General features: G+C 36.5%; 1 protein-coding gene across 2 annotated transcripts in view; it reads right to left on the minus strand.

Annotated features, from left to right (window-relative positions):
• Positions 1-4,914: 4,914 nt before the first annotated feature.
• KLHL8 (kelch like family member 8) overlaps positions 4,915-18,617 on the minus strand; it is a 28,865-nt gene continuing 15,162 nt past the window's right edge. For both annotated transcript variants that reach the window (XM_080797457.1, XM_080797458.1), the window contains exons 4-9: positions 18,200-18,343; positions 17,113-17,224; positions 10,546-10,714; positions 10,171-10,330; positions 7,861-8,062; positions 4,915-7,618 (exon numbers count right to left, since the gene is read on the minus strand). In XM_080797457.1, the coding sequence (XP_080653583.1) occupies positions 7,495-7,618; positions 7,861-8,062; positions 10,171-10,330; positions 10,546-10,714; positions 17,113-17,224; positions 18,200-18,343 (911 nt within the window). In that variant the 3' untranslated portion in view covers positions 4,915-7,494. The remainder of the gene's footprint in view (positions 7,619-7,860; positions 8,063-10,170; positions 10,331-10,545; positions 10,715-17,112; positions 17,225-18,199; positions 18,344-18,617) is intronic.

Consider the following 18,617-nt stretch of genomic DNA (forward strand, 5'->3'; position numbering starts at 1 on the left):
ATGTACACTACCTTGTAAAAGCAGATGTATAGTATAACTGGTTAGGTGGAACAGTGGGATTTTTTTTGGTCACAAAGAATACTGGTCATAACCACTTCATTAGTTATGGATCTCGGACAAGTCATTTAATGTCTTTGAATCTATTTTTTAACTAAAATACAGAATTGTTGTAAAGATTAAAATTCTATAAAGTGGTACAAACTACACATTAAAAAAAATTTAGTTATTAATTCTCCCCTTGACTATTACCCAAATTTAAGAAACCCCTTATAGGTGCATCTGGGTGGCTCAGTCAGTTAAGTGTCCAGCTCTTGATTTCAGCTCAGGTCATGAACACAGAGCTCTGGTTAAAAACCCATGTCAGGCTCCACGCTCGGCAGGGAGCCTGCTCAAGGATTTCTCTCCCTCTCATTCTGCTCCTCCCCACCTCACATGCATGCTCCTTCTCTAAAATAAATCAACCTTTTAAAAAAAGGAAAAAGAAGGGGCACCTGGTGGCTCAGTTGGTTGACTGTCTGCCTTCAGCTTGGGTCATAATTCCGGAGTCCTTATCTGCTCAGTGTGGAGTCTGCTTCTCCCTCTGCCCCTCACCCCACTCGTGTGCTCTCTCTCATGCTATCAAATAAATAAGTAAAATTTTAGGGAGGGAGGGAGGAAGGAAGAAAGGAGAAAGAAAGAAGGAAAGGAAAGGAAAAGGGAAAGGAAAGGGAAAGAAAAGGAAAGAAAAAAGAAGAGAAGAGAAGCCCCATATTTTCTAAAGAGTTTGTTCAGGTAGGCTGAACCTAGCCTCAACAATTAATATAATGGAAGAGTAACTGAAACAATAAACACCAGGAGAATTTTTGCATCAATTAATGTTTCCCCTCAAAGAAGCTATATACTTTCTTTTTTTAAAATTTCTTTTCAGCATAACAGTATTCATTGTTTTTTCACCACACCCAGTGCTCCATGCAATCCGTGCCCTCCCTAATACCCACCACCTGGCTCACCCAACCTCCCACCCCCCGCCTCTTCAAAACCCTCAGATTGTTTTTTCAGAGTCCATAGTCTCTCATGGTTCACCTCCCCTTCCAATTTCCCTCAACTCCCTTCTCCTCTCCATCTACCCTTGTCCTCTATATTATTTGTTATGCTCCACAAATAAGTGAAACCATATGATAATTGACTCTCTCTGCTTGACTTATTTCACTCAGCATAATCTCTTCCAGTCCCATCCATGTTGATAAAAAAGTTGGGTATTCATCCTTTCTGATGGAGACATAATACTCCATAGTGTATATGGACCACATCTTCCTTATCCATTCGTCTGTTGAAGGGCATCTTGGTTCTTTCCACAGTTTGGCGACCGTGGCCATTGCTGCTATAAACATTGGGGTACAGATGGCCCTTCTTTTCACTACATCTGTATCTTTGGGGTAAATACCCAGTAGTGCAATTGCAGGGTCATAGGGAAGCTCTATTTTTAATTTCTTGAGGAATCTCTACACTGTTCTCCAAAGTGGCTACACCAACTTGCATTCCCACCAACAGTGTAAGAGGGTTCCCCTTTCTCCACATCCTCTCCAAGAAGAGACCCCAAATTGCTAAGGAAATGTTGAAAAACAAAAATAAAACTGGGGACATCACGTTGCCTGATTTCAAGCTTTACTACAAAGCTGTGATCACCAAGACAGCATGGTACTGGCATAAAAACAGACATATAGACCAGTGGAACAGAGTAGAGAGCCCAGATATGGACCCTCAACTCTATGGTCAAATAATCTTCGACAAAGCAGGAAAAAATATACAGTGGAAAAAAGAAAGTCTCTTCAACAAATGGTGCTGGGAAAATTGGACAGCTATATGTAGAAGAATGAATCTCGACCATTCTCTTACACTGTACACAAAAATAAACTCGAAATGGATAAAAGACCTCAACGTGAGACAGGAATCCATCAGAATCCTAGAGGAGAACATAGGCAGTAACCTCTTTGATATCAGCCACAACAACTTCTTTCAAGATATGTCTCCAAAGGCAAAGGAAACAAAAGCGAAAATGAACTTTTGGGACTTCATCAAGATCAAAAGCTTCTGCACAGCAAAGGAAACAGTCAACAAAACAAAGAGGCAACCCACGGAATAGGAGAAGATATTTGCAAATGACAGTACAGACAAAAGGTTGATATCCAGGATCTATAAAGAACTTCTCAAACTCAACACACACAAAACAGATAATCATGTCAAAAAATGGGCAGAAGATATGAACAGACACTTCTCCAATGAAGACATACAAATGGCTATCAGACACATGAAAAAATGTTCATCATCACTAGCCATTAGGGAGATTCAAATTAAAACCACATTGAGATACCACCGTACACCAGTTAGAATGGCCAAAATTAGCAAGACAGGAAACGTGTGTTGGAAGCTATATACTTCTTTCACTAAAATTACTATTGCTCTGGAGCGCCTGGGTGGCTTAGTCGGTTAAGCATTTGCCTTCCTTTCAGGTCATGATCCTAGGGTCCTAGGGCACCCTACTCAGCAGTGAGTCTTCTCCCTCTCCTGCTCCCCCTGCTTGTGCTCTCTCTCTCTCTCTCTCACACACACACACGCTCACTTCTCTCTCAAATAAATAAAAACTTAAAAGAAAAAGTTACTATCGCTCAGGGTGATTTTAGAAATCTTCCACTGGAATGGTCTATTTGTGAAAAATTTTTCCAGTAAAGGAAAACCTTAATTTTTTGAGGGTAGATGTCCCCTGTTGTAACTACAAAATATTTTTAATCAAGCTTGATGAATAAAGTATACATGGCTATAATCAAGATTCTGGTCAAAATTAACATGACTGGGGCACCTGGTTGGCTCAGCAGGTAGAGCATACAACTCTTGATCTCAGGGTTTTAAGTTCAAGCCCCATGCTGGGTATAGAGATTACTTAAAAATAAAATCTTTAAAAGATTTTTTTTTAATTAAAAAAATACCATATGACTAAAATGAGTGACAAGACTAATTCTCTTGGATGCCTTACAAATGGACTCTTCTGGCCATTTTCAGAAAAATGTTTAGCATTGGCAACATAATTATAAAAGGGGAAAAAAACCACTTACTTGGAAGAACAACATTCATCCTAATGCATAAAGAATCTCATTTCTATACAAGTCCACAGTTGTTGAAGAGACTATTGCTTTAATCAGTTACTAAGATTAGTGAAACTACTTACATTAGTTGCCTACATCCTTTATGTTTTAATTATTATTATTTTAATTAGACTCCATGCCCAGCATGGAGCCCAGTGTGGGCCTTGAACTCAAGACCCTCAGATGGAGACCTACGCTGAGATCAAGAGTTTGATGCTTAACTGACTAAGCATCGCCCCTAAATAATCCTTTCTATGGAAAAAAAAAAAATTACAGTCAACTTACTAAATCAGTTTCAGGGATGGAGAATAAGCAATTACATAGTTTTGATAGGATTCTGTAAAAGCGTCAAAAACGAGAAGTTGCATAGACCTTACAGAAGTTGCTATTCATAATAGATACATGTAGTATATATATAAATTTTTAAAAATTATTTACTTATTTATTCATGAGAGAGGGAGGCAGAGGGTGAAGCAGGCTCCCCGTGCCTGCTTCTAGGACTTCGAGTTCGAGACTGATGAAGGACTTGAACCCAGGACTCTGGGATCATGACCTGAACCAAAGGCAGATACTTAACCAACTTAACCAGGCACCCTAGTACATTTTTTAAAAAATTTATTTATTTTAATAAACATATAATGTATTTTTATCCCCATGGGTACAGGTCTGTGAATCGCCAGGTTTACACCTTTCACAGCACTCATCATAGCCCATACCCTCCCCAGTGTCCATATCCCCACCACCCTCTCCCGTCCCCCCTCCCCCCACCCTAGTACATTTTGAATCAATAAACAGTACTGTTGTGAATCCAAGTACTGTGATCACAGCCCTTGGCAGTATATATGATAATTTATTATTTTGATTTGTTGGGAGTATTATTACACGAATTTATATTTATATACAGTTTTAAGAAAATATTTTAGAGAAGTTTTATTGCAACTTTTAATTCCACATAAAGAGAGCAAATGACACCCCAACAATTTCTTTATAGTCTGATACAAAAAAAAACACAGAAACATTCTTAACTGATATGTATTGGATTCTTTTTTTTTTTTTTTTAAGATTTATTTATTTATTTATTTGTCAGAGAGAGAGAGAGAGAGAGGAGCGAGAGTGAGCACAAGCAGACAGAGTGGCAGGTAGAGGGAGAAGCAGGCTCCCCGCTGAGCAAGGAGCCCGATATGGGACTCGATCCCAGGACGCCGGGATCACGACCCGAGCCGAAGGCAGCCGCCCAACCAACCGAGCCACCCAGGCGTCCCTATGTATTGGATTCTAAGTCCATTCTCTATCATGTAAGAAATGGAGAAAAAAGTAACAAAGAAAATTCTTAAATTTACCATTTGCAAAAGGAGTTTATATAATTTCAACAATCTCTTATCTAGGCATTTAACAGCATTATAAATTCAAAATGTGTGTGGGAAATAAGAGAATACATAATATTCTTTAGAGGGAATACAAAGTTTATTCAAACATTTAAAATAATTTAAAATAATCAGTTACATAGAGTACAGTGAAATTAACCCAAACCAATATGAAGTAATTTTTTTTTAAGTGGCAACACAATATAGGAAAGCAGTGGCTTTAATAACTTTATGGGAGAATCACACAAAAGCACCTACAATACTTTTTGAAGAAATAATAATATGGAAATTTTCATTTTCTCCCATCTATCATTTCAAAATTTTATATCACTTTTTGCTTTTCTTACTAACATCTGAGGTTAAAATGAAAGGCCTCACAATTAAGTAGCCATATTCTTTTTTTTTTTTTTTTTTTTTTTTTTTTTTTTTTTAAATTTATTTGTTAGAGAGAGAGAGAGCAAGCGAGCACAGGCAGACAGAGTGGTAGGCAGAGGCAGAGGGAGAAGCAGGCTCCCTGCCGAGCAAGGAGCCCGATGTGGGACTCGATCCCAGGACGCCGAGATCATGACCTGAGCCGAAGGCAGCTGCTTAACCAACTGAGCCACCCAGGTGTCCCTAGCCATATTCTTTTAATAATGTCATCTCTTTATTCTTATGAATTTAATCATCTTTCAATTGCATTGATTCCTTCAGTGTGATTCTCATTTTATATGAATGTTTTTAATAAATTGTGAATATTGGTTCCACTATTTATCTTTTCATAACCATTGTCAGGTCCTTCCAAACTCTGCTTCTAATGATCTACACATAATATAACAGACAGCCAACATGTTTTCTTCACTTCACTTTACTTCCCTTATGAGTAGTTCCTATTTTATAGGTAGCTAGGGTATGTTAGTATGTTAGATGACTATGGTATAGTAAAAACCAGAAATAGAAATTTAACACCTTAAAAAAAAAAAGAAATTTAATACCTATATGTTCCCAAATTCTGCAAACGTGAAAGGCAGAAATATGTTAAAGAAAAAAACCATTTTAAATAATCTTAGAAACAATAAGACCATGATCCTCTCTTCCACAAAATAAATATAACAAACCTACTAGTAACCATAGCCAGACAAGCAGTATAACACAAGAGTTCCATCAGACATAAGAAAGAGACAGCTGAAGCCAGGTGCTGACATTTATGCTCCACACCCAGCTAACGGTAACCAGTCCAGTGAGTGCTAGAGAGTTAAATGTTTTGAGGAATGACTGAAATATGGTTATAGCTATACAAGAGAACACTGATTCAGATCCAGCAAAGACTTATGACCTTGCCTATAGGCTGCTGACAGCAGAAAGTGGCATAATTTGGGAACTTTTAAATCTGCTTCATGAAAGACCTTTATCTGTTAGCCTGAGATCCTCTTACAATTTGTTTTTTCTTTTTTTGGTCTAATAAACTCAATAGACACTGGCTTTTGTAATGTGGCTTTCTACTCTACTATGCTGACAAGCCCAGGCTACCTTTTAACGAGGACCATCAGAGTTAATAGGCAATCAAGTTCAGAGCTGGATGGATGGGTTCCTCAATACCCCGGCTTCCTTGTGAACCAGCAATGAACTACACTAAATTGGGAGGCATAATGACAGGAAAATTCAAGGAAGCCTGAAAGAGAGGTACCAAAATTCATTCCAAATACAAAACAGAATATTTTAATATTCTTCATAAATAGTCACACAAATATTTACATGTAATGAATAGGCCATTTTATAATATTGGCTAAAATCATGAAGAGCTGTTAAATCAGTAGGTTTATCAATATTCTGGCTTCAAATTAGTGCCAAAGAAATATTTTCAATTGAAGTTCAATAAATATACTGAAGGTGATTAAACAGAAAAAATAGTAAATTTCAATCTTGCTCTGTTTTTAGTAACAATATCTTTTATTGGTAATAATAGATTTGAACTAATCAGTAAACCATAATCTATAAAGAATTTTTGTAAAAATGCATTCATTTTCTGATAATAAATACATCCAAATTCCAGTTTTTTTTTTTGAAACCAAGATGGTGGAAAAGAGCAAAATGGAAAGGTAATAATCCTAGGCTCAAAATCAAATGATTAAATCAAACAAGAGACATATTTTCAGATTCCTCTCAGGGAGTCATGTAATTGGCACCATTTCTTCTCAAGGTCTCTCAAAGGGGTACCAGAATAATATCAACTCTAAAGCCTTCTCCTGTAATATTTCTTCTGGTTCAATTTTTGCTAATATGAAACAAGTCCTTTTTGCATGAGTTGAAAAAATACAAGTATAGATTTATTCAGATGGGATTAGTTCAGGTAGGTATTTGGTACCCTAAATAAGTCAAACTGTAATTAAGGGCTTCTTACAGCACTCCCGTAAAGCTTCTGAAAATTCAGCCAAGTGACACTGAAAAAGAGTAAACATTTTTTCTACTTCTATAAATATCCAAGAAATTGAAAAATCGACATCTAGAAAAAAAAGCAAGGCATAAATTCATCAGCACGAAGTAGAAATGATCTTCAAAAGGAGCAGGTCTTTTATGTGTCCTGATATACTTGTGTTGAAGACTAGGTTCTAATCTCCCCTCTAGGAGAAGTCCACTGCCTACAGTTAACACTGTTAGGCAAAAGAGAAGGTAAAACTCAGGTAAAATGGAAATGATTCTATTTCACATTTTGATTTATCCAAATGTCTTTAAAGAGGGATTTCAAGGTTCTGGTACTACTTTAAACATTTTTCAGAGGAGGTATGGTTTCAGGTTAGATTGTTTTTCTTCCCCACCCCATTATTTTCTAAAGTGGGAAGTATCAAATTTAATTTTATTACAATAGATCTTCAGCTACCATTCTAAATGTTGCACTTAGTCATAATACAACAGTTTTCATTTAAAATAAGACTCCAGCAGTAGTGAAAACTGTTCAAAGGTGGTCATACAAAATCCTGGTTGTCCTTCTTGCATATCAATTATGACTAAATTGTTGGTGGCCGGAACTCAAATCACATACAATCGACCACATTATTGGATCCATGACCTACATCTCGAATTTGGCTGGTTAAACAGGCACACACAGCTACGCCTGCTCCAGCTCTGCAGTGAGACACAGATCCAACCAGCTCCCACCTGAAAAGACAGAGGAAAAAGTATGTTATCTTAAAACAAAGCATGATTTACTTTACTCAAAATACCAACAACCATAGCTAAAAACTCCCTATTATTGGGACTCAAAGACAGCAAGTTTCCTCAGGGAGATAAGATATCCCTAATGTTTTATATTAATAGCTATGTCTAGTAGTATTTTAGCACTCTGGAATAATCTGTTACTCGAAGAGCCCATTAAAGCATACAGGAAACATGAAAATTACCTATTCAGCACTGGATCAAATGCTTCCACTGTATTTAAGTACGCATTGCCGTTATGCCCACCAACTGCAAAGATTTTGCCCATCACTGTTGCAATCCCCACTCCACCCCTGGGAGTGGTAAGTGCGGCTACATAATCCCATTTGTTGTTCCGAGGATCATACCGCTCAACTGAACTCAGAGGAGAATTATCATCAAAACCACCTATATATATATAAAAAAAAAAGATTTTAAAAAATAGTACACGTCACAGAAGTTAACTATTAAACCTCAATCCAATGGCTTCTACAACCCAATCCTTTAAAAACATTTTAGAAAAGAGAAAATCCGGGAAAAAATTCACCCCACAACTCCTTTAGACATTTTTCTATAATTCAAGATAACTTAGTATTTTACCTCAATACTAAGATTAAAAATCTTAAAATAGAAAAAACTGAAGTCCCCATATCTAAGCAGATAATTTTGGAGAAGAAAAACCCCACAAATATTCATAATTTGTCCTTCACTTCCTAGAGGGATCTAAGACAGTACTGAGATTCCTTCTCTGTGTGTACGTTGTGTATTATACTTTTTAAATAGTAAGAGGGCCTGAGAAGAGACTAAAATACCACTGAAATCATTTGACTCAAAAGTTTTCCAACTGCTTCCCCTAATACTGTAATTGTCATCATAATTACAGAGATGGCTATGACTGAATTCTCACCAGTTTTTGCCAAAACTACATCTTCATTGTACATAATCTAGACGATGACAGTTCTCTCTATACATCATTCTGACAATGCTACTTAATATATTCCTGAGGGTTACAGAGACTATTATTTGGACAGTGTTCTTTCCCTTAAAAATAAATGTGCCTCTTTTTAGACTCCATCTCAGTCTACATGAGTAATAACTCTCTTTAGCAACTAAGCCTATTTTCCTGAGGACAGGAAGTGTTGCTATTATGATCATCAGTCTATTCAGAAACAAGGTCAGTAAAAAAAAAACCACACACACAACAGTTAACTTCTCTAATGGGTTTAATTAAATCAATTTAGTTGAACTAAAATTCACCAATTTTATGTGTATAATTCGATAAATATCAACAAATGTGTACAGTAGTATCCTCACCACAAAACACATTTTCATTATAATAAAGGGTTTAGTTCTCCTAAATAGCGAGCTGTGAGACATAACAACTGTGTATTGCAAGAACTGTGGTTTCTCATAGACCCAAGTTCAAATTCCAGCTTTGTCACTGGTTTAGAAGGCATGTGACGATGAGGTAATTTATTCAGGCTGAATCTTTGCTACCTCACAGAGCTGTAAGGATCAGACAAGATCTAAAGGTAAATTATGTTATTTCTTTTAATACACATAAGCACTGGAATATTCAGCACTACTTCTATTACTTGCAGATATTTCAATGCTAATAACATCCCACACTCTTATCAAGAACTGTAAGTTATGTAATAACAAACAGTTTACATCAACCTAAGTGTGACACATGCTAGTTACAATCTCTCTGAACAATTTCTTTTTCTGTAAAGGAGGGAATTACTAATCACAATATTGCCACCCATTTTACAGGGTAACTACGAAGTACCAGATGCAGTTTGAGATGCTTCATGTATATTCTCTCTATTAGAATAATTCTCTCAAAGATAATTCTCATTAGTTCTCATTAATAATCCTCATCATTATTCCCATCTCATAGTTCTTTAAAACCTTGCTGCTACTGAAAGTGTGCTGAATGAACCAGAAGCAGCACTGATTATCACTTGGGAGCCTTGGAAATACAGAATCTGGGCTCCTCCCCTGAGTTTAACAGTGTCTTCAGAATATTCATATGCATATTAAAGGTTGAGAAAGCACTGCCTATGGTTCCTTCCAATTCTGCAATTCAGTAAGTAAAAAGCAAGGTAGAGATACCAACAGCCATTATGCATATGAAATATCCACTGCTTTGCTTAAAGGAGTCAACATAATTCCCATGAAATGAAGATGAGAAACAAATTTCTTAAATCTTTAAAGATTTTAGCAAAGAACATTTGTGTCTTTACATTAAAAAATACATATCTTATTTAAATATAATCCTCTACTTCAGATATATTTGCAACTCCTAGTAAAAACATGAAGGTAGAAATTTTAAATGTGAAAGATGAAGGCGTAAACAAAAAACATGAAGGTGAACCTTAGTAATTCGAAAGCAAATCTTAGGACTATTCCATTTGAGCCTAAATCCAATATAATTTGTGTTGTCTTTGACACTATTACTGTATATACTGCAATAAATTAAACTAAATAAACTAAAACAAATACCATCCACTCACCAACAACGTACAAGCAACCATGGAGCTCACTAACTCCATTGCCTGCTCTTCGTTGACCCATTTCTTTAACTTCTATCCACTTATCCAGATGTGGATCATACCTCTCCACACTAGATAAAGAAGCTACTCCATCATTGCCACCTACTGCATAAACATGGTTCTAAATGAGGAAAGAATAAAAACATGTGACATTAGACTTTTAATTGAATTATATGTGGTCCTATCAGTAGACCAGAATGTGTAAGAAAGCAGTGTTTCATGAGATAATATGGGATACAATCATTATCTGCAACCTGGAGATAGGACTATAGCAGACCTTTCTTTATTAGGGCTGTCATACAATGTAATCCAGGAGCAAATTGCCACATAACTTACTATAAGAGCCACAGAGCCAACTCCTCCACGAGGACTATTCATTGGTGCCACTGTACTCCACTGATCAGATTCTATGTCATATCTTTCTACATCATTGAAGCAAGTGTTGTCATCTAACCCACCAATTGCATAAATTGGCCCTCCCAAGGAGGCCAAGGCAATTCCTCGCCTGCAAAGACAACAAAACATACTTCAGCATCTGGTTTTGTTCCAGAAAAAAGATAGTAAAAATATGCTAAAGGAAGTCATTTACTTTGCTAACTTCAATGAGGTTTTTTTTCCCATTATTTTTAGATTTATCAGAGCTTCTGAATAGGTGGCTACAAGGTTGCCAAATTGTGTGACTGTATGTGAACAGTGACCTCTGGAGTTTTATAAGACACAGTCTACACAGGTTACTTTAAACTCAAATGAAATGAAGTGAAACCCAACAAAATAATATAAATGGAGTCCAAAACATTCAACAGTAAAACATCGCCTAATGAGAGATTAATGAATTGGCAGAAATGTTTTGCTGTAGAGGTCAGAAGTGAATCTCATTTCTAAATCCAAGTCATTGCTGAGCACGTGTTTTGATGCAGGGTTTCATGGTACCACACAAAAGAACATCAATTTTTATATTACAAGCTTTACATCACATTGCTTTACTTCTGAAGGGCATTTATATCTCTTCTTGGAAAGAGGGAGACTTAACCCTCTTAAACGCTAATTCACTGTAATGGAGATCAGAAAAAAATTATATCAATTTCTTTAAAAACACAGCAATTAAAATTAAACTATTCTACAACTATAAACTGCCACTAACTTGGTATGTACTTTGGACAGTGTACTTTATAAACTTCTACCATGCTTCTTCATCTGTAACCCATTTGTGATGCAGAGATAATATAGGTAAAGCACTTAGAACAGTGACTGGCCCATATTTAGAGCTATGTATTAGCTATATTCCTGGAGAGTGCAGCTGGTCAACCAAGATTCTAAGTTTACCAAAGAGAATCCTAGGGAGGATTCTTAAGGGTAATGTTGTTACTCATTTTCAATCCCCCTAATCTCTTTTCTCTTGAGTACAGAGCAATGACATATAAAATACTGTGGCTATAAAAATTTGCAGGTGTGTGAACATGTGTGTGCACTCTAGAACATACAGGTGTTCTATAATGACAGACATGTACCTAGTAAATGTCCTTCCTCTCCCTCCCCATCACCATCCCAAACCAAAATAACTAATAATGTTATTTCCTACTCCTCAAAACCTTCTTGATTTTCTTGAAATCACACATTTGAATTTCCCCCTAAATCTCTGGCTGATTCTATTTGTTTCCTTTATCAATGCCTTCCTCTCTACCCCATCATTAAATTATGAAGTTGCCTAAGGCCTCTTACCAATTTTACGCTCTCTCCCAAGGCAACCTCATTCTTTCCGTGGATTTATGATAATTCAAATGTATATTTCCAGACATATATCTAACTTCTATCTTAAATCTGTCATGCTAGCTCTTCAACGTTACTTTTTTGCAAGTAAGAGAGGTCGGGGGGCAGAGGGGGAGAAACAGAGGATGAGGGAGAGAGAATCTTAAGCAGGCTCCCTCTTGACCCTGAGATCATGACCTGAGCTGAAATCAAGAGTCAGATGTTTAACCAACTGAGCCAGCAAGGCACCCCTCTTCAACCTTAACTTTAAGCTGAAAGTCATGCCTACTTCCCTGTGATAGGCAAATGTGAAGATGTATCCCCCGCCACCCCCAGTATATTCACCCTCTAGTTTTACTCCCATGATTTTATTACATTATATGGCAAAAAGGAGATTACTTGAATGGTCCTAATCTAATTACACAAGCCCTATTAGAGAGGTTTCTCCAGCTGGTAGCAGAGACAACTCAAAAACTCAAAGAATGAGATGGATTCTGCATCCCCCCGCTTGTCTAAAGACAGAGAGGAGCACCTGCAAAGGACCTGAAAGTGGCTTCTAGGAATTGAGAGTGACTGGCAACAGCCAGTAAAAATAAAAATTTAGTCCCACAATCTCAAGGAACAGAGTTCTATCAATAACCTAAATGACCTTGGAAGTAGATTCTTCCCCAGAGCCTCCAGATAACAGCTTAGCCCACCCTCCACCTTGATTTTGGCCTTGTAAGACCCTAAATGGAAAATTCAGTCAAACCTGCCAAACTTCTTACCTATGGAACTGTGAGCTTTAATAAACAGGTACTGTTTTAAGCTGCTAAGTGTGAGGTAAATCGTTTCACAGCAATAGAAAATGAATACACCCATCACAAGGGAAACAAAAATTTTATCCTGTTATCTTTTTTTTCCTAACACAGAAAATTGTACCACTACCCATATCCAACTACTTAAGCCAAAAACTGAAGGATCATCCTTGCTTCTTGTTCTTTTCACCTTCCACATCTAATTATCATAAAATCTTGATTGTATACTTCCAAATTGTCTCTCAGATATGTCCTTTGTATCCCATTTTTTCCTACTTTAGTCCAAGCCACCATTATTTCTTGACTAAAATATTACAATAACCCTCTTGGTCTCCCAAACTGTTTTCACTCTTGTCCTCCTCAAATCCTTTCTCCATATCAATCCCCTGCTATTAAAAAGTGTGTGTGTGTGTGTGTGTGTGAGAGAGAGAGAGAGAGAGAGAGAGGAAGCTCACCAGATAAACTCTTGGCAAACCTGAAAGACCCTCATCCTTTCCTATTTTTTTTTTTAAAGATTTTATTTATTTATTTGACATAGAGAGAGAGAGAGAGAGCACAAACAGGAGGAGAGGCAGGTAGAGAGAATGGGAGAAGCAGTCTCCCTGAGGAGCAAGGAGCCTGATGCGGGACTTGATCTTGTGACCCTGCCTGGGATCAAGACCTGAACTGAAGGCAGCTGCTTAACCAACTGAGCCACCCAGGTGTCCCTCAACCTTTCCTAATATTTCAGCCTTATTTTTCACACCGTTCACCATACTGGACTTCCTTTATATTCTCTGTTCATGTTGACCTCCAGATTTTCAGACTTCATTTCTTTCCACCCATCACCCTTCTACCCACCAACACTTACCTAGTATAAATTCTTCTACTCCTTCAGATCTTAACTTAAATGGAACTTCCTTAAGATTTTCCCCATTCTCAAGTAACCTTTACTTACCCTACACTTAGAATTATTGCCCTTGGGTACCTGGGTGGCTCAGTCGATTAAGCATCTGCTTCAGCTCAGGTCATGATCTTGAGGCCCTGGGATTGAGCCCCACATCAGGCTCCCTGCAAGCAGGAGTCTGCTTCTCCCTCTCCCTCCTGCGCTCATGCTTGCTCACTCTCTCAAATAAATAAAGTCTTTAAAAAAAAAAAAAAAAGATCTACAGAAGTAAACCCATGAGATCATGACCTGAGTTGAAATCAAGAATCAGACACTTAACTGACTGAGCCATTCAGGAGCCCCTGTTGCATTTCTATACACTAATAATGAAGCACCAGAAAGAGAAATTAAGAGAACAATCTTGCTTACAACTGAACCAAAAAGAATAAAATACCTAGGAATAAACCTAACCAGAGGTGAAAAACCTATACTTTGAAAACTATAAAACAATGTTGAAAGAAATTTAAGACAACAAAAATGGAAAGATATTCCATGTTCATGGGTAAAAACAAAGTTAAAATGTCTATCCTACTCAAAGCAATTTACAGATTTAATGCACTCTGTATCAAAATAGCAACAGCATTTTTCACAGAACTAGAACACACAATCCTAAAATTTGTATGGAACTATGAAAGACCCTGAATAGCCAAAGCAATCTTGAAAAAGAAAACTGGAGGTGTCACAATTCCAGACCACAAGTTATATTACAAATATGTAGTAATCAAAACAGTATGGTACTGGCATAAAAACAGAAATATAGGTCACTGGAACAGAACAGAGAGCCCAGAAGTAAACCCACAATGATATGGTCAATTAATCTCTGTCAAAGGAGGAAAGAGTATGCAATGGAAAAAAACAGTCTTGTCTACAAATGGTGTTGGGAAAACCTGACAGCAGCATGCAAAAGAATGAGACTGGCCCGCTTTCTTTCACCATACACAAAAATAAATTCAAAGTGGATTAAGAATTTATATGTGAGACCTGAAACCATAAAAATCCTAGAAGAAAGCAAAGGCAGTATTTTCTGACACTGATCATAGCAACATCTTTCTAGATATATCTCCTAAGGCAAGGGAAACAAAGGAAAAATAAACTATAGGGACTACATCAAAATAAAAAGCTTCTGCACAGCAAAGGAGACAATAAACAAAACTCAAAGGCAACCAATTGAATGGGAGAAGATGTTTACAAATGACTTACCAATAAAGAGCTGGTATACAAAATCTATGAAGAACTTATCAAACTCAACACCCCAAACCCAAACAATGGGAGCAAGACATGAGTAGATATTTTCCCAAAGAAGACATCCAGATGGCTAACAGATAAAAAGATGCTCAACATCACTTATTATCAGGGAAATGCAAATGAAAACCACAATGAGATACTATCTCATACCTCTCAGAATGGCTAAAATAAAAAACACAAGAAACACCACTATCAGCAAGGATGTGGAGAAAAAGGAACACTTTGTGCGTTGGTGGGAATGCAAACTCGAGCAGCCACTGTGGAATACAGTATGGAAGTTCCTTAAAAAATTAAAAATAGAACTACCCTAAGATCCACTACTGGGTATTCACCCAAAGAATATCAAAACACTAATTCAAAGGGATATATGCATCCCTATGCTCATTACATTATTTACAATAGTCAAACTATGGAAGCATCCCAGGTATCTATCGATAGATAAATGGATAAAGAAAACATGGTTAATTTTCTTTCTTTCTTTCTTTTTTTAAGATTTTATTGATTTATTTAACACAGAGAGAGAGATCACAAGTAGGCAGAGAGGCAGGCAGAGAGTGAGAGGGAAACAGGCTACCCCGCTGAGCAGAGAGCCCGATGCGGGGCTCGATCCCAGGACCCTGAGATCATGACCTGAGCCGAAGGCAGAGGTTTTAACCCACTGAGCCACCCAGGAGCCCTATGCTTTTGAATCTTGATTTGATCAAATATTAGCTATCCATTCACCTTAAGATATCTGCAAATTTGATATTCAAGTCATTAAAAAAATTCTAGTCAACATTTACTAAGTCATGTTATGGAAAATATTCCTCTTCTTTAGACTAATCCACTTATCAACATACATTTCAATTTACTGTAGATGAAAATTATTAATATTAATGCTCATAATAAAGAATGAGTAAAAAATTAGGGCTATTTTTTAAAAGAATTTATTTATTTATTTGAGAGAGACTGAGAGAGAGCAAGAGAGCACCGGCAGTGGGGAGGAGCAGAAGCAGACTCTGCTGAGCATGGAGCCTGAAGGGGGACTTGATCCCACTACCTTGGGATCGGGACCTGAGCTGAAGGCAGACCCTTAACTGAACCACCTAGGTGCCCTGAGGGGTATTTTCTTAGTATGTTAAAGTACCTATGCCTTAGTCCTAAAGCTATTATCTCATTTAATAGGGAAACATTAGAGACATTTCCACTAAGATCAAAAATAAGACAAAATGGGGGCCCCTGGGTGGCTCAGTTGATAGCCGTCTGCCTTCGGCTCAGATCATGATCCCAGGGTCCTGGGATTGAGCCCCACATCAGGCTCCCTGCTTGGCAGGAAGCCTGCTTCTCCCTCTCCCACTCCCCTGCTTGTGTTCTGTCTCTCACTGTCTCTGTCAAATAAATAAATAAAATCTTTAAAAAAAAAAAAAAGACAAAAACACCTACCATCTCTGCTACTACTTACATTGTATTATATTAATAGGCAATATAATTAGACAAGAAAACCCAATTCAAAGCATAGGAATATGTGGAAAAACTGGCAAAAGTTGAATAAGATTTATATTAACTAATACGACTGTATTAATTTTAGTTTCCTGATAATTGTATTATGATGGTGTAAGATGTCAACATTAGGGGAGCTGGGTTAAGAGTATACAGCAGGATTTCTCTATCTCAGCACTGCTAAAATTTGGGATGGGGAAAATTCTTTGCTGTGGAGGGCTTTCTTGTGCATTCCAGGATTTTTAGCAACATCCATGGCCTCTCCCATCTAGATGCCAGAAGCCATTTCCCCAACATCCCCACTCCCAAAATGTGACAAGCAAAAATGCCTCCAGATATTGGCAAGTGTTCCACAGAGGAGGCAAAATCATCTTTCGTTGAGAATCTCTGGTATGTAGGAACTCTGTTATTTCTGCAGTTTTCCCTAAGTCTTAAATTATTTCAAAATAAAAAAAAAAATCAATGTTCAGGCTCAGGTTTAGGTGGAAACTATGTTATTCGTTACTATATTCTAAAATATAAAATACATTCTCAAGAAAGAAATTATAAAAAGTTATAACAAAGCATCACATTGGATGCTAAATTTAACAAAATGTGTTTAAGATAGTATTTAAAGTTTCTAAAAACATAAAAAGTAGAAAATTAGCCCTTTCAATTACTGGAAACTTTATTTTCCACCAATAAATCAAAAAAATTTCCATGCTAATTCACCTCTTTGTGTTCATTGATGCCTTCATCATCCATTTATTTGTGAAAGGATCAAACATCTCCATGCTACCTAAATGTTCATTTCCATCATGTCCACCAACTGCGTACACTTTACCTGTCAAACAGAGAAGCATTTCATTTAATTCCAAGTAAGTAAATGGATAGTTATTTATGTAGATAATGTATACATCAGATCAACATATAATTAGAATAGCATGATAATTTTCAACAAATATTCTTCTGTTCAACATCATGAATAATGTCACTTAAATAGTCAAATAAAAATAATTGTAAGCTTCTACTTAATAAAATGCTGGGAACATGCTGTTCTATATGAAGTTATTTAAATGCTCAAACCTATCCCTACCTTTGGTTTCCCAACTTTTCATTACATAGATGAAATCACTAATCATGGTTTCAAACAATGTTTAGTAAAATTTTAAAATGCTCAATGTTATATGAAAAAATACAAAATTCAATATAGTATGATCAAACTTTCTAAGTGAAGTTATTAAAAATACACATAAATAATGTTAAAGGTTACATACAAAAATGTCAACTGTGACTATTTCTGGGTAGTTGGATTACAGATGATTTTTACTTTTTATTAGAATGTTTTCATATTCCCCCCCCAAAAAATTTATACTTCTATAATCAGAAAAAAAGTTACTTTTGTAAAGTCCCCTAACAGTTTACCCATGGTTCTGTAATTATTTCATTTTCAGTAACCAGTTAAAAAAAAATCTCATTTCAATAATAATTAGGTATAGAAAAAGCTGATATGTATTTATTATTTGAGTTCAATACTTTTTTTTAGTTTGATTATTTTGCAAATGTAACTCAGAAGAGTTTAACTCTTTATTTTAACTCCCTTTTCCCTAATATTCCTCTCCCAATAAGCACCTACATGCAAGAGATTGTTCGCTGAGCATCTATGGGCATAAGGCAAGTAAATATTCACCACACAAATATCTTAGTGATATAGTGAAACATTTTATAATTTAGCAACTTTCTTATAGAAATTCTCAATGTTTAAATATTTAAAAGTGTTATCATCATGTGCTATGACTTAAGACAATAATGGACCCACCTTCCACAGAGATTACACCCACATGTCGCCTTCGACTATTCATTTCTGGCCCAAAAAACCAACTGTTTTTGCTGATAGAATAGCATTCAATACTGCGAAAGGGATCACCAGATCCACCTCGACCACCTACACAAAACAGCACACCTAAACGTAAAGCCAGAAAATACAGATCAGAATTATAGCTCCCTAATTTTTTTTTAAATTAGTGTGGAAAAATACTTGGGAAGTCAAAATTTTGAAGAACTGCTAAAAAAAAATGAGTTATTTGGATAACTTCAATGTCATTATGTTACTAAAAACCTAATTTTCTTTTTTCACCTTATCAATTTCTCAAAGAACACGATACCTCAGCTATCTCTGCTAACATCCCATTGTAGTATGGTTTAGATCTTCACCCACTCTGTTAAATTGCTCTTGC

The sequence above is a fragment of the Martes martes genome (assembly GCF_963455335.1).
Source record: "Martes martes genome assembly, chromosome: 2".
Lineage (NCBI taxonomy): Eukaryota > Metazoa > Chordata > Mammalia > Carnivora > Mustelidae > Martes > Martes martes.